Below are 22635 nucleotides of genomic sequence, written 5' to 3'. Positions count from 1 at the left end.
CGTGGACCGTCAGCAGGTTACTCTAACAACATGCAGACAAAATCTTGTCATCAACATGCTTGCATGTTTCGCACCAGTATCGCATCATGTTAAATTAACAAGAATTTCCGTATAATTCCTGTTTACACGACAGCAATTACGAGATGTTGTATGACAATTATACAGCATCTTGAAAACATAGTTGTGGCATCTTTAAAATTCAACAAAAAACTGAAAGTGGTTTTATGTAAAGTGGGGTTCATGCTGCCGCTCTGATGCTGCTTGCCTGTTGCAGAGGATTATTTTTATGTTTGTGTTTGGTGAGATTCAAGAGGCTAGCTGAAAAAGAGTACAAGTAACATCTTCTTCCTGCTACATATGTCTATAACATTCTGCTCTGTGTAGTGGTAGTGCCAACAAGATTTACTCTTTCTCTTCAATCCTTTCACGAATGATACTCTGCTCAAGACTTATTGCTTTCAACTTTAGAGTCCTGTACAGACTCATTCTCATGCAGCAAATTCATGCTTGCCTTGCCTTTCTAACATTTGTGTGTCACGTATATGCAACTATATGTCACTGTCAATGTAGCCAGAAAATGTACTTTGCTCATGGGTTACTGTAGATCGCTTGTATTTCCTGAGATTCACATCTTTGACCTGTTACGATAGCACAGATGGTTACACAACATGTCAGCTGCATCCTGCTTTGATTTCCTAAGGGTTGGTGTGAAAAGTGTCCTACCTGAATTCTCTCAGGGGGAGATCCGAGGTGTATTCAGGCCTTAACCTGGCATGACCTTGTTCAACCCTATTTTCTGTGACACAGATTAAAGCTGCATCTTAGGATTACCTCGGGCTCCATTTGGTTGAAAGTTGCTGAGATAGCAACTCTTGCTGAAATGGCAAGCATCGTGGTAATAATGAGAATCTTGCTTCCTGATTGCCTGTTGCTTGGAGAAGTTGCTCTACTAAGCAAGAATTATTGTCCTAAAAACTTTTATGAAATGGGACCCAGGTCATGCTGTTTCTTCCTCTCTGACACTTTAGAGCATGAAGCTGTCATGCTTAAAGATGCAAGTTTATCGCTTACTAATCTACGACAGTTATATGAGATGAATCAAGTGAAGAGCTTAGGACTCACTGATTCTTTTCTTTTCTGTGTGTCATAATCCTGATTTATCTTTCCTTGGGATGAACTTTTCTGGCAGGGTATTGTGCTCAAAATGTAATGCATAGATAGAAGCTTCAGCTAGGTAGGGTAGTTATGTATAATACAAACTATTCTTGTTGGTGGTACTTGCATAGTATCCTGTATGCATAACAATTTGAATATTACAAGCTTTGGATTCAACAGTGATTTGCTGTTCACCAGTTTGATCATGTAGCTACTCCTGCACAGTGAGAGAGATGCCAAAACTGTATTTTCCGGATTATAATCAGTCAATATAATGTATGTCATTGATGGTTGTGCACCCTTCTCATTAGAGTTACAGTAAATGTGCTGTCAAAAACTATTGCCTGATTTTTTTTCTTTAATTTTCCCGCCCTGTTTTTCTGGCAAATCTCACGAGAAGGCCAAACAGGCAGATGACACAAAGAAGGCAGATGCTGCATCGCTTGACAGAAGGAAAGAGCCTGAAAAGGTGAAGGAGCAGAAAAAGGACGAAAAGGAGGATTTGGGAGAAGAGGACGAAGATGAAGACGATGATGATGACGATGATGATGACGATGAGGAGGAGGACGACGATTCAGAGTCGGAAGACGATCCACCGCCAAAGAAAGGTAATTAATGCTCTTTTCACTGTGAGGTGCAGAGTTACAGACCTGTTATATAATCAGTAATTCTGCCATACCTTTATGATTTCCACTTTTGTGTGCATGTGTGTATTTATGTATTAAAATGATACCGGTATCAAACTCTTCAGTACTTCATGTAACCTATTCATGTAGCTGTACATTACCAAGCTATTTTTCTGAGTATTTGCTAAATCCCCCCTTGGAAAAGAATAAAACAAGAAACAGACTTGACGAACTGTAAGTATGAAAACCCATTCAAGTATAAATGATGCTAAATTTTCACTTGAGGTCATTTATCCACATTCACATGCACACCTAATGATTTTTTTAAATACATTTTTTTTTTTTTTTTTGCAATGTGATGCAAGCGCTTTTAAGTGTTTGCAGAGAAAAAAAAAAATTAATTGTCACAATACACATTATGATGAGAAATTCAGTCCTGTTTGATTTTTTTAAAATCTCTTGTGGTGATTTGCCTTGCGCAGTGTAATCATTGATATTATTTATCATTATTTATTCATTTATTTATTCATTTATTTTGGGCATTGAAGCAGTCTATAGATTTAAAGAGCTTCATTTGCTGACTAGTCTTTTGGGTTTTTTTTTCCATCCAGCTTGACTTTTGTCCCTTTAATCAAAATGGTTTGTCCTGTGCAATGTGTGTGAATAGTGACAAATAAAATCAAGTTTCGCATTGCGATGCAAAACCGATAAGTCCTTTATGTGAATGTGGCCTGTTGTGATGCAGCTAAGAAGGACCATCGTATCCCTATTCATGTTCAGTTGAAGCAGTCTTGTATTAAAATCATTTGTGCCCGTTCAAGCAAATAAAGCGGGCCAATGTGGGAACCTGGCCGAGGGCAGTAAAGGCTATTAAAGCAAGATCAGTTTGCTGCAGAGAACAGGAAAAACATAATTGTGCTTGCACTGCTCAATGTCACTTTGAATGGTAGTCATTGCTAGTAGCGCTAGAAGGAGGTCAGTGCCAGTGAACTTGGTAAACTTGGTGTGCACTTTGGTAGGAGTTATTTCAGCAACATTGCCCATGTGCAACTGTGCAGTTGAATCAGGGCATATGCTTGAGTTGCTGACTGGAATGTGTTTACCATTTTACATGTGTACTATTTTTTTTCATGCATTAAAAATAAGAAAATGGGGTTTTTATGTGTTTTTTTTCTATGACATTTGACTTCTTTTTCAAAAAACAAGATATGATTTTTTTTTCCCCTTAACATTATTTTCTTTTACTGTGCTTGTGTACATCATATCTGTTTTATCTCCAGAGGGTTGGCTGCCCTGCATTACATATCTTTCCAGTAAACATGGAATTTACAATTTTCCCTGCTTTTTTTCCTTTAATGTGAAAAATGTTCAAGAGATTATGCTTTGAATTCCAAGTCTGTCTTTCTGTCTTGATTCCTGTCTTGACCTGTTTGATCCTCCCCCCTCAAAGGGTTCCAGGGGCGCTGTCTTGTCGGGTTTTATATTTCCGTCTGTCTGACCTTACAGCCCAGGTTCCATTAAAGGCATTGCATAGTATTGGTTCAGATGAGGATTGAGCTTTTAACTTTTACATGTAGCATGATATTTAGAAACCGCTTTGTGGAATGTTAAAGAGCATACAATTCTAAAAGAAATTCAAAGTTTATTTGATGAAAATCTGGTTTGAAATGGCTTAGATATCCAAAAACAACATGAAACAAAGCGATCCTAATAAAAGGTGGTTCCCGCCTTTTATTAAGATCACTTTGTTTTGGATATCTCAGCCATTTCAAAACCAATTTTCATCAAATAAACTTTGAATCTTTCTTAGAATCATATGCTCTTTCATATTTCATGAGAGCTTTCTCATCATCTCAAAAAAATAATCATCAAAAAACGTTGAATACCTGAAGCCCATCTTAACGAAAACTGTACCATCCCTTTAACACAACTGCAGAAAGAAAAGAAAAAACTATTGGAAGGTTTTAGACCCAGGCATACTACAGTGAGGTGTAGATATGCTGATCTGATTCTGGGGGAAAGCCTTTAATAATCAGAGGTCAAAGGTCATGAGTACAACATGTTATTTTGCGGTCACAACGTCAGTTATGAACGTTCAGCTGCACTATATCTTGGATGGAAGGGCTGAAGTAAAGAGAAGATTATGTGCTTGAAATAATTGTTGTGCTCTGAGGCTAGAAGTGTCGTCTTCATTTCATCAATATAGCTTGGAACATCCTGGAGTAATATGACTTAGCAGGAATGATTGAAAAAGACATTCTGTGCTGGGAAACTGGAGTTCAAGGGTCAAGGTTACAGGTTGCTACTTTTAAGCTAGATATGTAATTTTCCAACAGTGGAAATAGATTTGCTGTGATGGATAATCCTTGTAATCAGTATTTTTTATCAATGAGCTTCACCTCTAAATGTAAGTGAAGAGAAGTACTAAGGGTGAATTACTTTGATTGCATGAGAAACCAGACTTAGGCATTCTGGTCCCCTGCAAGCTGAATGCAAATTACTTTGTACTCTCCCTCATGAACGAATATCTGTTTTTCATGAATGCAGTCACTGCAGAGAAGGATAATGTGTACAGTATTTTACATTAAAAAAAAGTATGTGATAAGGAGAGTTTCCTTAACCCTATTCTAACTGGGGGGGGGGGGGGGGGGGGGGGGGGGTCAAATTGACCCCCCTCGACATTTCGCGTCACGCGTTTTTGGACCTGCAGGTTTACTATGTTGTAGCAAAATTTCGTTATAACAGACTGACTGTAATCGTCATCATGGTAGAGCACTGTACAGATTTTACCATTCATTGCTAGTGTTTTATTAGGTGGAGTAAATTATGTTCTTCCATTTTATCCTTTTGTTGTTTCATAGTAGATTAATTTGGTTACAGAATTTCATAAAGCATCGTAATTGCTGAACTTAGAATAGATTTTTAAGTCCAGCACATTAATACAAGCATGTTTTAGAAGATTGAAGTTCTTGTTTTTCCATCAATCAGATGGACTTTTAGAAACAAATAAAAAATTCTTTCTGATTTTGACAGAAAGATGATCATGTTTTACTGTAAAGTTTCCCAGGAATTGGATGTATTAACTCTTTCAACCACAAAAGGCACATTCGTGAAATATGTACGTAAGTTCAGTTATAATGGTGAGGACTTGCAGCAAGACGCTTTGCATGCTTTTATGCATTTTTTGCTGTCTTGTATTTCTATGGTGCAGCAGTGCCAAAGAAAACAAGCAAAGAGAAGCCGAGCACGAGTCAGAAAGAGAGCGAGGACGATGAAGACGACGATGAGGATGACGATGACGATGAAGACAAGGAAAACGAACAGAAGAAGGAGGCTGCTAAGAAGCCATCGGAATCCAAGACGGAGAAAGACGAGCCGGAACCAAAAGTAAGTATGAATTGCCTGTAAATAAGCTCATGTTTCTTCCTTTTTTCTTCAATTCTTTTTTTTCTCCGTCTCTCATTTTTTCCTTGGCAAAAAAAAAAAGAAAAAAAAAAGGATTCCTAGAAATTTCAGCAGCTTTTACCAGTACTCAGTGTTATGAAAGAGCGAGGTAGACTGTATTCTAAGACCCCGTTTACAGTGCGGGGCTGGGCCGAGCCGCATCCGAGCCCCGCCTTAATTGCGAGGCCGGGCCCCGCAATTTTGTCCGTTTACACTGCCGGGCTCGGCCGTGCTTTTGATTCAAACCTTTCAATATTTTGTCGTAGTGGCGCTCTGCTTGTAAACAAATGCAATTTGGTTGTCTGGTTTTCAGACCCTTTGCCAAATGAATTCCGTGGCGACGAAGTTGCCGTTCGGGCAAAGGCCTTTGCCGAAGGAAAATATCCTTTGCAGGACAAAACCACCTTAAACTATACTAGTTTTCGACGTTGAGGGGGTTAATATCCTGAATAGCGAAACATACAGGCAGAGGGTTTGGAAGCCAGACTAAAATTGGCCGCGCAATTGGCCGCTCATTTGGCCCAGTTTGTGTTTATACCAAGAAAAGGCCGAGACCACCTCCAGAGCGAGGCCAAATGCAAGCAGGCCAATTTTGGCCTTGCATTTGGCCTTTTGCGCGTTTACACTGAAGCAGGGCTGGGCACGGCCGCGGCCGAGCCTGGCACTGTAAACGGGGTCTAAGTTGGCTAGATGTTTGGTAAGTGAAGCATGCTTTTTTTCAGATGATATAACCTTATCTTTGATGCATGCTGTCTCATGGTATCCATACCATGCATTATTGAGCCTTATGTGAGAGAGAGTTTGTGTAAAAAGCCCGGACACTGTGTGAGATGTAGACTGAAGTCAAGTACCTGTGTTGCTGGGAACACTGTGTGAAGTTGATGGGCAACAGTGTTTTGGCTCTTCATGTTTAGAATAGTTTGCTTTACTTAGGCCTTTTCAATTCCAGAACACAAATTTGATTCAGTGGCATTAAAAACAGAAAGAAAAAAAAATATGTTTGCCGTGTGAACTAGGCAGACTGTGAGGCATGTACTCTTCACCTGTCAAGGATGACTCCCGAGTATACTCTGACAAGTGTCTATGGGAAATGCTTGTTGTAGCAAAATCAGCCCGTCCTCAACGGGATATAGTTGTAGTTTTAACACATTATTTCAGAATACTGATTTGCTTCAGAAATTTCCTAGTGACATATTGTAGGTTGGAAAATTTTTATTGTCTGTTTTTTTTTTTCTTTTAGATTGTGGCTAAGGACAATATAATGTAGTTTTTGATTAAAGGTGCATAGTCTTGGTAGTGTAGAGGGCGCTGTTGATGATACTGCCGATCACCGTTAGCATTGATACGAAGATTAACGAAGTTGAGTTGTCATCAAGAGTAATGTGCGTAGGTGTTGCTAAGTAATGTTGCCTTCGTTGTCTTGTCTGCGCATCGCGCAGTCTGTAGTACTGTAATACCAGGATGCGTGCATATGTGCTTCTTATTATGACTTCACAAAAGAAGTTTGCTATAGCTGTCATTCCTCTCAGCCGAATCATGAGCCGAACTGTGATCGGACCACTAACTGCAGTGGATCGGACTTCTTCGGACTCGGGGAAGTGGGCCAAAGCGTAAGCGCTAAAGAGGAGTCGATAGCATAGGTCTCTATAGGAAAGTTGCGCTGTGCGCCTGCGTACGAATTTGACTAAAACACCGGGACCATGCACCTTTAAACCATTAAAAAGAGTATATCTGTCAGAATCTGCAAAATAAGAATGCATAACATGACATACATTGTAGTCTGTGCTCCTCAATCAATAACTCCACATGCATCATCACACATCAAGTTTTGCTATGATTTTAGCAAAATCACAGGTACTGAAATCATTATGGCTTGGGTGATAGAGTATATACGTGCACAAATGGGCACCATTCCCTTCTTGAGTGCACAATTCCCCCCAAAAATTATAAAAGAACATTTACAAATCTTTTTCTCTAAAACTAGAAGTGATAGAGCTGTATTTGTGCTATGAGTATGAAAGTACAGTGTAGATGTGTGACTGTAGTTTTACATTATGGTGTAATTCTTTCTTTTTTTTCATGGGAGAATTTGGATAGCATACACATGCACACACAGCACACTCACACACATACACACACTCAAATACAGTGGCTCGTTCTCACCGTGGACGGGAGCCCCAGATCCATCAGGAAGTGGAATGCAGCCTCTCTGCTCTCCACCGATGTTAGAGGTCATTCCTGTTTCTCCTCACACTTTGTGTGCTAAGGGACTGAACATTCTCCTTTGTTGAAACGAAATAGGGTCAGATGTGTGTCAGGAGCAATTTCTTCTCAATTCATTCTAGTCCAGTACAACTTTGGCTTTTCTCGTACGACCATGAACGTGATGCTTAAACAGGAACGTCCCAGTTAAGCAAAAGCTCTTCACTATGTCCTGCCCCCCCCCCCCCACACACACAAAGTTTGCTGTGTTTTATTCTAAAGGTAGAAGTCTGCAAGAATGCTTCTAAAGAAGGTAAAGTTGATTTCCCACACTGCATAATGTATGTTGTGCTTGTCTGATACTGCCTGACTACAGTGAAACCAGAAATGTTCATGATCATTGTGATTTTGAGAATATTGTGAGAGTCAGGATTCATATTTATACAAGAGTTCTTTTCTTCACGATATGCACTGAATGCCAGTGGCAATTCGAGATATTTCATGCCGTGAAAAAGGCTGTCGGCTCCATTGCCCGAAAATTTAATGCCGTGGAAATATCTTGCTTTACGGTATGCAGATACAAAATGTACCATGTGAAGAACTTGACGACACAGAATTGCGCACAAAGGTTGTTGATTGAACCAAGCAACCGTAGCAAACACAAAACCATTGAATGAATGCAACCAAGTATATCTTGCCCCTTCAGATTCAAGGATGACATTCTTACCGACAGAGCAGCAGACAGACAAACAGACAGACAGACGTACACACACATAAGCGCACAACTTACATCTGGCATATATTGGCAACAATTTGCATATCAATCAATATCATGAGTGAATGATTTGCCAACCCCTCCTCTGTCCTTTGGATTTCAAATTAAAAGGTGATAGTATTTGAAATTTTGCCCCGCCTCATGAGAATCCTTTGAAAGAGTTTAAAGAAAGTGATCTGTATGAAATGATCTTTGGTTTAGCAAATCAGTTTGTTTTAATAAGCAAATTAGATTGTCTAATTCCCAGGATTTTGCTTTGGAACCAGGTTTACATGATACCAACATACAATGTACTTGAATTATACTGAAAGTTTGGTTCCCAAGTTCAATTTCAAAGTGCCTCTTGCATTCACTAGGCTACCAGGTACAGTGTACGTGTACATGTACATATGTGACTCTGCACCTCAAAACAAACAAAAAGTCGCCAGACATGAATTTTTAGTTAAGACCATATTCTGAAAGAACAGACTTTAAGCTTTAAAATAATGTATAACTCAAATCAAATGGACTCTCCTAACCTATCTAAATATTGGAAAGAAAGCACAAACTCAGGAAAAGTGTGAACTGAGAAAAGAGGCTCTGAAGTACAATGTCTATTCAAGCGCTTAATCTTTACCAAACCGTGCTGGTTGTGCGATGAATGGGACAAAAAAAAAAGGAAGTAAACCACAAGAGTAACAACAATGAAGGGATTATCAAATTAATCTGAAATTAAGCATGCCTCATTAACACATTCTGTCCACAATTAATGCCAACTTTCAAAGCAGTAGCATTATTCTTTCAAAAGTTATTAGAGTTGAAAGTGAAGAGTGTGGACAAGGTTTTTCAGAAATGAAAAAGGGATTCTAAAGACACACCTAATCACACTATTCTACCAAAAATGTTCGAGATAAACTGCTAAAAAACACACTTTCCTGCCCGTTTTATGATACCACATTTTAGCATAATGTAAAAGAAGACCCGCTCTTTCAGAAAATATGAAAAAGTCAAGTTCAGCTAGGTTGACCCATTTCACTTATTTTCAGTCCTCACGCAAAATCAGTGTGTGCGACTTTATGTTCGTTTTGAGGTGCACGGTCACATATGTATGCATTTGGACATTTTTGCCAGCTGTGTGTCTCGGGGATTGTTAATCACCTCAGCAAAAAAAAAAAAAAAAAAAGATAGACAAGGTTACAATGATTAATGTGTTTTTTAGAATTCTGGCCTCCATGTGGAAATTCAATTCAGTGCATGGTTTTTATTCACTCATCTTCACAGCTGAATAGCTGAATTGTGATAACTGTTTACACAGTGAAAAGGGAGTTCATTATTTCCAACTTCATTACACAGCATAAATTTGTGTATGTTGCATGTGAGTAATAATGCCTGACTATCCAAATAGCGTACATGGCAAATACCAAGAGAAGAATGTGCTTTGTGTTTACCCATACATGTGCAATGTCTGCAATGCCGAATAAATGATAACAATAATGATGATAATAAAAGAATTATGTGAAGTAGAGACACACAGAGAGGTTGTTGATCAGACCAAGTACCCGTAGCAAACATGAAACCATTGAACGAATACAATCAAGTTTATCTTGCTCATTAAGTGTCAAGGGTGACTGAATAGCTGAATTGTGATAATCGTTTACACAGTAAAAAGGGATCTCATTATTTCCAACTTCGCCATACTGCAGAAATTCATGTATGTTGCATGTGAGTAATAATGCCTGACTGTGCAAATAGCATACATGGCAAATGCCAAGGAGAACAATTATGTGAGATAAGAGACCCACAGAGAGATTGTTGATCAAATCAAGTACAGTACCAGAAGTAAACATGAAACCATTGAAAGAATGCAATCAAGTTTATCTTGCTCATTAAGTGTCAAGGGTGACTGAATAGCTGAATTGTGATAATCGTTTACACAGTAAAAAGGGATCTCATTATTTCCAACTTCGCCATACTGCAGAAATTCATGTATGTTGCATGTGAGTAATAATGCCTGACTGTGCAAATAGCATACATGGCAAATGCCAAGGAGAACAATTATGTGAGATAAGAGACCCACAGAGAGATTGTTGATCAAATCAAGTACAGTACCAGAAGTAAACATGAAACTATTGAAAGAATGCAATCAAGTTTATCTTGCTCATTCAGAGTCAAGGATGATGTTCACACCAACTGAGCAGCAGATCCTTGAACACACACACACACACACGCACACACACACACACACACATTTATTAAAACAGAAACAAACACAAAAATCATTAGGGGTAGTGGCAAGATTTATAATGGAAAACAGTAACTGAGAACAATGAGAACCTTCCTGTATACTGTATCAGCAGGGTTATGGGAATGTGGGATGAAGCCAATTAAAGGTACAGTTTACCTTTGAGAGCAGGGATTTTAAAAATGTTTGAGTTATTACATTTGATGCATGTGTGTTGGTCAATTGTACCACAAAACATCCTATCATATAAAAATTTTGCACTAAAACCTAGAATAGGGGGAGATACAAGGTGTATCACTGTTTTTCCTCAGTAAACCGTAACTGTAGACGGTTTATTCTAGAAACAGTGTTATATAACTAAGTTTACATTTTGTATATTTAACTATATAGTCACTTGTCATTGATTATACTGATTAAAATGTTTACATTTAGTTGTTTCTATCCCTAACTCACATTTTAGAACTATGTTGCAGCACTAAAGGAGGGTTTTTGTTTCATATGCAAATGGTAAATAATGCCTTTAAACAGACACAAACATGATTGATCATGTAAAACAGTGACTGAGAACAATAACAACATTCCTGTATAAGCAAGGTTATGGGAATATGGGATGGAGCTGATTTAGTGACATCAAAACAAGAGAGAGCCCACTATTTTCTAAAGTGTGGCTATAGAAAAATTATCAACACAGGCTTTTGTGCCTGCTTTGGATAAACAAGCAGCTGTCCGACTCTGTGATTGAACTTAAGCTGCCATTTCCATTTTTTTTTTTTTTTATTATTCAAATGTTTGCAGGAAACCTGTGCCCATAGAGTTTGATTTCATTTTTACCATTGCGAACTGTGTGTTCGATTATGTTCACAAAATGATAGATGAAAATGTGTGTGTGTGTGTGTGGGGGGGGGGGGGGGGTTACCTTGTACATTGACCCTTGATTCCCTCTCCCACTGGCCTGAAAACAGAAATCATGCTATTTCATGAAGAACTCCTGTTAATTCCAGGTATTTTGTTTTGAATGTGTGTGGTTGATCATGAATTTGGGGAATCTTTCCAATATTTTTTTTTAATGTCTAGATGAACAAATATGAAATACTGTATACACCATATGTTTAGTGAGTCAAAATTTTCACGAATTAGGACTTTCCAACGATTTTGGCGAGTGGTTAAATTTGTTGTGCATACATACTGTACGTGCGTCACATTCATATTGGGATCAGAGTCATTATTTTAGCGTGTTCACATAATATGGAGTACCAAAAGTTGCATTGAGCTTGTTATCTTTACTATGTTTGCATGCTTTTGTCCTCATTATGTGTTTGTTTGTTTTCTGTGAGATCCTTTGTGAGAGCTTTATCTGAACTTAAAAAGAAAAAAACAAGATAATGCATTGAGTGAGTTTTGTGGATTGTCCCTACTGTGTGGCTAATGAGTATTAATGCCTTGTATGGACTGTAATAGTCTGGAACTTCCGTTGGTAATACTGTGAGACATATTCCTCACTTCCCAGTTAAATACTTACATAATATGTATACATGATATTTATGTTATAAATAGATGTGAATCATCATTTTGTTATCTGCACTACACAGTTTGCGATCTGCATTTTTTCGTTTTCGTTTTACTTTTCCACACACACTCATGCTTGGACACATTCAATGACGCTGTGCCGTAAATCATGCTTGGCATTTCAACCACTGATTGCACTTTAACCTTGTGACTTGATATGGCTGTAAGTGAATTATTAAACTGGATACAGAGACTCCTGCTTAGCTCTCGGCACACATAAAATCGTTGCATGATTGCCAGCTTTTTCTTTCCAGCTTATACATTGTAGAACCTGACCCTCTTTGCTGTGTATCGTAAAGGACTGGCTCCTTTTTCAGGGGAAAGCCAATCAATGGATATATTCTTTCCTGCAAGAGGGCACTTTAGATTACTGTTTTGGTTTGATACAGTTCTTTATTTGGAAGGTTCATTAAGCCAAAAATGAAATAAGGTTCATGATTCCAAAGGAGCATTGGTATGCACCTTTCCCTGATTTTGGCACTAATGAACCTTTAGAATAATGAATCTTGTGTCATTTTTGGGTAAATGAAAATGGAGGTATACAAAATATGTTTATTTTAGATTAAAGAAACTTTTTGAAATAAAAGATGCACCTATAGTTTTAGACCTGACTAAAATGCTGCATGCCAAAAAGAAAAAAAAAAAAGAAAGAATACTTCCATTTTCTGACATGTGATGATTTGTTTGATTGTTTCTGTGGAAACATTCTTGTGTAATTCATCAGTTATCATGGCTACTATTGTTAATTTTCACAAAATGACTATTCTTCAGCTTCTCACATTTTGTTTGCTTAGTTGGTTGTCAGAGAGGGGTATACTTTCGTATCTTGGTGCAGGAAACTGAAAGCCTGAAATTACTGTCTAGACGACATGAGCATAGCGCCCCCAGCGACAATAGTGATACAGCTAAGTGTGATCCCTCAAACTGTCAGGCACATTATGTACAGGTTAGCTGGGGTCGATCCATCATCTGCAAGCGTATTAGTCATCGCTGTGGGGCTGCTATTATTTAAACTCATAATTGTTGGAATTCTCCGTTGGGAGTAATGTTGAAGTTCTCAAATGGCAAAGTGCTAGTGATAATAGTCAACTCTTGATTCAGTTCAATTCAGTTCAATTCAGTTCAATTCAATTCAATTCAGTTCAATTCAATTCAATTCAATTTAATTCAATTTAATTTAATTTAATCTAATTTAATTCAATTCAATTAAATTCAATTCAATTTAATTTAATTTAATTTAACTTAATTTAATCTAATTTAATTCAATTCAATTCAGTTCAATTCAATTTAGTTCAGACATTTCATCATCTAACAAAAGACTTCCCACAGTTTAAAAAAAAAAGGAAAAAATTGTCAAATTTGATGCTTCAATAACATTACGATTTTGCACAAGAAGAGACTTAAGATGGCAAGAAGTAAATGAATGATGATAAGTTTTATCCTACAGGTGTAAATCGGGTAGCATTATTAGCGAGGTACTCATTGCAATCTTGCTTTTATGATGCATGCAAGCTTGAATGTATGGTGACAGAATTGAGCAATTTGTTTCAGCAAGTTGCAGTAGGCTCACATACCTCTGGTATCGGCTAGATTGTACTGTCATTGCACATTTGCTTGTTCTTGCTTGATATTCCAGCTGCAGTACTTGTGCTTGTGAACTGTCAGCCACCTCCTCATCTATCCTTTGTCCAATTAAAGGCATCAGGTCCTGGGGGAGAGTAGGGTGCCAAATATTATCTCGTCATCACTAAATTGCCAATTCTAATTTTTACTTTATTTTATTATGTTATCTTAGAGAAATATTGTAGAATTGTTTCTACAATCATTCCATCTGCACAAAATCAGAAAGACTTTACAAGCCATGCCAATTTGTGAGAGAAACACAAACTCCATCCTTTTAAAATGTGTTACCAATTTAAGAATCAATCACAGAAATTAGCATTTCAGAGGCCTTCTAGAATTCTGCAAGGAAACAAGCTATTGTACTTATGTACAACAAAAGGATTAATATGTATATATATATATATATATATATTTTATGAATATATATTATATATATATATATAATATATATATATATTATATATATATATATCATATATATATATATATATATATATATGTATATATATATATATTATATATATTTTTTTTTCTTTTCTTTTTTATCTGCCTTATGGAACAGTAACTCTGAATAGTACAAATTACACTTTTAAAGATAGAGTGCTAAAACACAGAAATGTGGTTACAGGGATGAGATGGATTGATAAACGTACAGTAATAGAAATATGTGTTCATAATATTTATATATGTACCCTGAATTTTTTGGAAGCACAAAGTACTTTTTTTTCTACTTTGTCCCATGACCATCTGTCTTTGCATGACTATCATTTATTCAAATTCCTGGTTCTTCAATGGACATGTTTCCCCACTCTCTGTTCCCTAACACACTGAAAACCATGAAATCTTTCCCAAGATAGCGAGCATTAAAGACAAAAATCAGGCCAACTCTGGTCTGGATTTTTATCTGCTGCTTCCAACTCAGATGGCCTGGATTCGGCCTGGATGCTGCTGCTTCCATTTATCTCTTGCCCTGGTAGTTATGTAACATTGTGAACTGCGGTCTTGACCACACCTGTAAGCAGGGAAAAGAAAAAAGAAACAAATTTGCTGCCGTTTCCTAGACTTCCTGCTGGATTGTACAGTATATTTTGGTAGATTGGCCGTGTATACAGAAAGCCAGATTTGCAGATGTCCAACAGTCAACCCACAGATTTGCATGCCCGTGAAGAGAGCTTGCGCTGTAGAATTTATATTGAGTCTTCCAAGTCTGATTGCACTCAATCATTTGAATGCTTGTTTGCATGTACATTGTTTGTCAAAAAATCTCCCTGGGCTGATAGACAAGTGACCTGCATGGTGAATGCTATTAAAGGGATAGTACAGTATTGGTGGAGATGAAAATTGGGCTTTTAAATTTTTGCAAGATACCAAGAAATCACTTATGATATAGGACAGAGCATACCATTTTAAGAGGAATTCAAAGTTTATTTGATGAAAATCGGGTTTGGAATGACTGAAACATCCAAAAACAAAGTAAAAAAAAAGCAATCGTAATAAAGTGTGGGTCCCACACTTTATTAGAATTACTCTTTTTTGGATATCTCAGCCATTTCAAAACCAATTTTCATCATATAAACGTTGAATTCCTCATAGAATTACATGCTCTTTCATATTTCATAAGAGGTTTCTCATTATCTCACCAAAAAATGCTAGAAACCTGAAATTAGGTCTCAATCAAAACTATATGATCCCTTTAAGATGTGGGTTTTCTCTTCCACTACCCACCTTGTTTTCTTTCCCTGCCCAATCAGATGATGGGATGACCCTCCCTCCCCCCCCAAAAAAAACAACAACAACAAACAAACAAACAAACAAACAAAGAAAAAAAAAAGAGAAAGATTGGTAACACTCACATAGTATCAACAAAGTAATAAATGTTGACACCATGTGATAAAATATTTAGTGTAATGCAAAGTAATATCAAACAATCTCAAAAGTTTCGGATGCAGTATGCACACAGACTCCAATCAATTGTAGATTTTTCGGTTCGTTCAAAAATTGAAATATTAAAAAAAGAAAACAAAGCCCTGAACCATTGCATATTCACTTTAATAGTTGACATCATTTGATATCATATCTTTAGGTTTTAGCCTCATGTACTAGTCCTGATTATAACATTTGTGATGGTTGCAGAACTGTTGTTTTGTAGTATGGATAGGCCAGTTAAAATACTGGATCAGTACTGAGTATTTTGTGGGTTGCCATGCATGGACCGTAGACAATCTTTTTTAGTTTTTTTCTGTTGCTCCCTCCAAATCACTACTTCTGTGTTCAGATGACGAGCACAAATGTGCATAATTGTGTGTGCACACTTTCCCCTTTGCACTCATTCTCTCTCTTCATGTTTATCGCTAGCTTGTGTACCCGATATCTAAAACACTCATGCTATATTTACGTGATGCAATTAATCGTGAATTTTGTCAAATTTATCATGGATGGTCATCTTCAATTCAGTTCTTTTGATTATGTAGTTCTCTTCCACTTTATCTAAATTTTTAGACAGGACAATTGAGTACGTTGTTCTCTGCTATCTTGTCTAAATCTTTTTACAGGATGATTGATTATGACATTATCTTCTGTTTAATCTAAATCTTTTAAACAGGCGTGGCAGTTTTGGAAGAAGAAGAAAAATCCTGACTCACCGGCTGGGTCCACCGTCTCCCCAACAGCGTCAACGACTTCAACATCTTCCACCAAGAAGCCCGGAGACCAGGGAGGATCAAAGACGTGCGTCATCTTGTAGGACTGATCTGATGGGAACAGTGACATACCCGCCGGGGTACTTCCAGAGACCAACAGCTTGCAGAGGGTGCGGAGGTTGTGATAGTGACACATGTGATGGTGGGGATGCGATTCTGGCACCGAGTGCTCCAGGAATGCGACATGCGATGCTGATGGATCTGGCATTGCAATGGTGAAGACAGTGATGTTCGTTAGTAATCTTGGCGACTGTTGTAGGAGTGACTAGAAAAGCACTCGGAGAGGGCAGACCTCCGCCAAGCAGCTCATTTCCACCCATATACACTCATGCCGACAATCGCAATGATAAAGAAGCCTTGTGTTTACCTCATCAGTTTCCTGCTGTGTGGCACCTTGAGGAGAGCATGCGCTTTAGTGTGCGTATGCAAAACTGAAATACGTGCAGCTTGAACTCCCAAGTTCATTGACCCTAATTGCCGAAAGATGAAAAAAAAATCCTTCAAATATCCATAAAAATTTCTGGATCACTACCAAAATTTAATTGTCTGTTGCTTGTATCATGGTCAACTTTTCCTGCAAGTTTTATCCAGATCTGTTCACAACTTTGTGAGTTGTTTTGCAAGCAGACAGATAAACAAACAAGCAAACCAGTGCTGGCAAAAAGATAACCTCCTTGACGGAGGCAATGACAGGTATCACCAGATGTTGGTGGTAAATACGGAGGCACGCAGAAGTTGCTGCAGATGAATTTTTGCGGTAGTGAAATTGCGAGACAGAGCTTAATGGAAATTGTGGTTGTCATGGTGACGACAGTGGTGATGACACAGGGATAATGATACAGTGTAACCAAGGAGGTTCGAGAAATGGAGTCACAACAGTATTATTCGCTTTGATCCCATGCTCGAAGCCGCCACTCAAAAATATTTTAAGTATGTATGAAACTGGATCTGCCGCTCAGATGCGAAGACAATTGACTCGTGTCTCATTGCATAATCACCAGCCGCTTTCCAAGGAAGATATGTCTTTGTGATGGTAATTACTTTTCGCTATCCCTACTTACAAATGATGGGCGGTAGACAATGGTAAAGGCACGGAGGTGCGCGAATAGAAATTGCTCAAATATTGCTGAAATAGATATCAAAATTACTCGACTGTACATGTCTGTACGCTAATCTGACATATCAATTTATAAAGAACTATACTTGAAGATGATACCATATTAGTTTCATTTGGCGGAAATAAGGAGAAAAGTGATAAAACCGGCTTTCCATGAGGGTAAAATTTAAAACACTTTCACAAAATACAGCTCAGATTTACACTTTTGCACATATTTTGGAACGGAATTGACTTTTGTTTTATATGCTTTATCATTAGGTGAAATTTCTTTGCATTTGATATATAAACGAGCAGCATATACCCGATATTATGTTAACGTTAAAAATGAATCTTCAGATTGCTCAGAAAGATGGCGGCTTCAAGCATCGAACATCAAAGGCACAATAATGCACCTGTGGAATTATTTTGTCCAACCATAGAAAACTGACAGCTGATTGAATAATTATAGTCAGTTGTAACTCCATCTCTCGAACCTCCTTGGTGTAACTGTCATATTCACTGTGGCAATATAATGGCTTGGATGACCAGAGGTGGAGGAAAGACAGGAGATGTCTGTGACTTTCCCGTGTTGTTTTGTCGCTAATTGCAATGGATGATGTAGATATCCAGAGGGGTCACTTGGTGGAAAAGTGGAAAAGTGGAAAATAAGTCACAGCTTATTTGTCAATATGATTTCAAAGACAACTGAATTTAGCCTGTGTTCACAGAAGCATCCATGATGATTGAAATGGGCAGTGAAGGGTATTGGTTGTCCGCATGAGGTGGTAGGTGTGGTCAGTTTGAGGAACTCTGTGGTGTTAAAGAGATTTGCATACTACAGTTGTACACCACATATGTGACCCTGCACCTCAAAACAAACAAAACGTTGCCAGACATGAATTTTTAGGTAAGACCATATTCTGAAAGAGCAGACTTCAAGCTTTAATATGATGTATAACTCGAATCAAATGGACTCTCCTAACCTATCTAAATATTGGAAAGAAAGCACAAACTCAGGAAAAGTGTGAACCGAGAAAAGAGGCTCTGAAGTACAGTGTCTATTCAAGCGCTTATTCTTTACCAAACCGTGCTGGCTGTGCGATGAATGGGACAAAAAACAGGAAGTAAACCACCAGAGTAACAACAATGAAGGAATTATCAGATTAAATTGAAATTAATCATGCCTCATTAACACATTCTGTCCATTATTAATGCCAACTTTCAAAGCAGTAGCACTATCCTTTCAAAAGTTTAAATTAGAGTTGAAAGTGAAGAGTGTGGACAAGGTTTTTCAGAAATGAAAAAGGGATTCTAAAGACACACCTAATCACACTATTCTACCAAAAATTTTTGAGATAAACTGCTTAAAAAAGACACTTTCCTGCCCGTTTTATGATACCAAATTTTAGCATAATGTAAAAGAAGACCCGCTCTTTCAGAAAATATGAAAAAGTCAAGTTTGGCTAGGTTGACCCATTTCACTTATTTTCAGTCCTCACGCAAAATCTGTGTGTGCGACTTTATGTTCGTTTTGAGGTGCACGGTCACATATAGTGATTATGAGCTCATATGAAACACTGTGTTCATGTTATACTTGTTACCAAAGACTTTTCACTCCGGGTACGAACAAATTAAATGGCTTTTCTTCCACTTCAGTAAACCTTTATTTTTAGGCATTAAAAGGTCATAGGTACTTAGACCTCTTTACTGGCATTAGTTGTTGTAGATATGCATAAAGCTTCTCATACATGTTTTTAAATACCTTACATCATACAATGAGAGACCTTGAAGAATCAGTACAAAACAAAAGGCACAGACAAGACTTAAAAATATTGAAGTTACCAGATGTTTCTATTAGCATGATTTTTCTTCTTCCTCAGAACTATTGCTTGGAATGTGGATGGCATTTTTGTGGAGGAATCCACAGCAGTTATTAAAGTAACCTTGTAAAAGAGATATATAATATGACATTATCATCTATATAGGACGTTATAGCGGTGCATTAAAAACGCGCATTGTCCGCTCAATTTTTACAGTTCAATATCAGAGCATATTGAACGAAACACATAGGCCAACATATTAATTCCCCATAGGTTACCGTTGTTACTGGCCGTTCAAGATCACACCATATTCTGTCTCGTCTGTTGCGTGAGCGAGCGCTTGCTGAGTGCGCAAACGCTTGCTACTAGTGCACGTCATTTTTGTTACAATTCACAAGCGCGCAAACATCTTGCTTCATACGCAGTTTTAGGGGCTTCCCCTTTTCAGCGCTGGGATGTGACTGCCGAGTTAACTTCAAAGACGGGTATAGAAGCCCGGTATTTTTGTGCAGTTTATGCTTGCTCTACTCGATTGTAGATGATAATAATTATATTGGATGGCATTAATTCATGAAATACCAGAGAATATTGCACTAGTTAGGGTCAATATTGCACTCATCTTTGGTTCATGCAATATTGACCCTAACTCGTGCAATATTCCCCAGGTGGTATCCCATTCATAGCCATCCAATATGATATAATCATAGCACTGCAAAGGTTTGTTTTAGCCCTATGGTGTAGTGTACAGGTATGAAAACAAAGTACTAATTGTCTAAAGTGTATGAGAGATTCTGAATTTTAAGATCCACATCATGTTCTTTTGTTTGTGTCTGGACTGCAAGCAGGGTTAACAATGTAGAATGGAGAGAGAATACATCTGTCTTACATCATTCAGACAGATATGATTCAGTAATGTTTAGAGCAAGAGAAAGAAAGGAGACCTGTGGTCCAGATGTCTATGAATAACTGGTCAATTAAGTTATGTTAGCCGAAGGTTTTACCAAGGCCAGTTGTGATATCCGTCCAATCTGTATTATTTATTGTTTCTAATCTATTTGCGTGTTTGTGCGTGTGTGTCAATTCTTGATTTCTTTTATAATCAGATATTGGAAATAGAATCTCACTAGTCTGTACATAGAGAAGCGAAGTTGTACATAATGTTTTGTGTAAAGTGATTAGACCTGTGTATTTATGCTGCTTTTGGGAAGAAGGATGGAGAGCCATCAACACTCATACTGCAAAACGCTTCAGTAGGTACTAGCATGATGTTGCCAATTTGAGTAATGATTTTAGATGATTGCTTGATCTTGCCTTGATGAAAAGACAATTCTTATGATGATGTTTTGTCTTGTTCTGATTTTTAGTGTTTGTAAGTTTGTAGCCACTTATATATCAGCTGAATTTTCCATGCCTTTTTTTTCTCTCACTTTTTCAAAACAAATGAATGACAATATCTGGTAACCTTGAAAATACGCAACTCTTCTCGCCTATTTGATATAAGTATTTACGAAAGTATTGTAGCTGCTTCATATTGATGCGTAGCTGAGTTGGTTTGTTCGTTTTTGCTTTGTTTTTGTTTTTGTTTTGTTTTTTGCTCCAGTTTTGGTAGAATTTTGCCGCAGAAATTATCATTTTGTCATTAAGTGGCACCTCTGAATTTCATCGTGTAGCTTACATTGGAAAAACGATTGGGGTGAACTGGTTAAAATTCACCAGATATGCACAAAATCACAAAGAAATCTACAAAATTGGCCATTGTCATAGATACAAAGTCTGTATATCCCGCAACAAAGACAAACCCTTATATTTATGAGCAGCAAATAATTTACATGAGAGAGAATCATTAATAATACGACCACGTGTAATATAAAAATAAATGCTTGAATTTATAACCAAAAGGTACAGTTCACATGCTTATTTCTTTTCGAGTAGAATAATTTTTTTACTTAGTCTGTTTTTCTACTTGTGCGAGGTCTACTAATGCAGGGTTGACTGTATTTTACATTTGCTGCATGGTAACGCAAAGTCCTGAGGATGTCTCAAGTGAGGTGGTAAAGAAAATTCTGTCTCCAGTGCAGGCTTATATGCTTGTATTATTGGGGTATTCCCATGAGATCGACATCCACGAAATAAGCCCATGAGTTCGACATTGAATAAAGGACCACGAGTCCTACAACCCATGGGTCCATACAGCCCATGAGTCAACACTAGGCAAGTAAGGCCCATGAGTCCGACACTAGGCAAACAAGGCCCACAAGTTCTACACTAGACAAACAACTTTAAGGCCCACAAGTTCGACACTAAGCAAAAAAGGCCCATGAGTCCGACACTAGGCCAGCAAGGCCCACGAATTTGACACTAAGCAAAAAAGCCCATGAGTTTGACACTACGTACGTGTAGGTGAAAACGACCCACGAGTTCAACATTACACCATGGGGCTTAATGTCTCGAACTTGTTGGCCTTGTTGAAGTGGACAGTTTACTACTGGTAATGTATGCATATTCAAATTGTGTTGACAACATCCACAATGGAAGTCATTTTTTACTTATTATATGGAACACTTGTCGGAGGCTTGCCCGGCATGGAAGTAATTAGCTTACTTCATGATAGCTGTTGTAATGATGGTGAATTTCTTACATTCTGGTTATTATTTTCTGAAAGGTGGGTCCGGGGAGGAGAGGGTTCGTCTACTTTCTTGAATTTTCTTTGTATTTATTTCAGTGGAAAGATGACCGTGTATCAGCAAGCCGGTATAACTTGTGTCAGTATAGTTCTCTCACAATGCACACGCCTGTATGGTAAAGTACCATTGTGAAAAATTAATGCTTACTTAAGTTGTACAACATGTGCTGTGTTGGTGCCTATTCTAAGATTATGTACCTGTGCTGCCTGTGGAGTCAAGCTCCCCGTCATTTACTGACACACATACATATTATCCAAGCATGACATTTATATGTTTGAATGTATGTAAATTTATACAATTATATGATTATTTTGTAACGAAATGACAACACTTTGTACCTAAATGAACATTTCGGCCACGAAATGATAATTTCGTTAACGAAATGGTCATTTTGTCGATGAAATGAGCAATTTTGTAATGAAATATTCCGTGCGACACTTATTGCTCCATGGTTTCATTTGTACCACCTTCGTGAATTTGGACCGATCTATAGCAGGGGTAGAAATACTCTTGGGAACATACAACATAAAGGCGTAAGGAAGATTATACAGTGGAAACACGGTATAACGAGATCCTTGGGACCAAGACAATGTATTCTTTATATCAGGTATTTTGTTATATCAGTAGTCAATAGAAAATACAAAACAAAAGAAAATTAATTCATTGGGACCGGAAATATTAATTTGTTATATCAGATATTTCGTTATACCAGATCTCATTAAAT

The 22635-nt window shown here is 37.6% G+C and overlaps 1 protein-coding gene across 1 annotated transcript in view; it reads left to right on the top strand.

The window, feature by feature from the left end:
- LOC139709125 (X-linked retinitis pigmentosa GTPase regulator-like) overlaps positions 1–16550 on the top strand; it is a 32785-nt gene extending 16235 nt beyond the window's left edge. The window contains exons 13-15 of the mRNA XM_071621086.1: positions 1565–1763; positions 4993–5168; positions 16215–16550. Coding sequence (XP_071477187.1) covers positions 1565–1763; positions 4993–5168; positions 16215–16355 — 516 coding nt within the window. The 3' untranslated portion in view covers positions 16356–16550. The remainder of the gene's footprint in view (positions 1–1564; positions 1764–4992; positions 5169–16214) is intronic.
- The last annotated feature ends 6085 nt before the right edge of the window (positions 16551–22635 follow it).

The sequence above is a fragment of the Diadema antillarum genome, unplaced genomic scaffold (assembly GCF_040938485.1).
Source record: "Diadema antillarum isolate AM-2024a unplaced genomic scaffold, OU_Dant_1.0 seq00001410_RagTag, whole genome shotgun sequence".
NCBI lineage: Eukaryota > Metazoa > Echinodermata > Echinoidea > Diadematoida > Diadematidae > Diadema > Diadema antillarum.
Note: the sequence above shows the minus strand (reverse complement) of the source record. Positions and strands in the feature narration are given on the sequence as shown.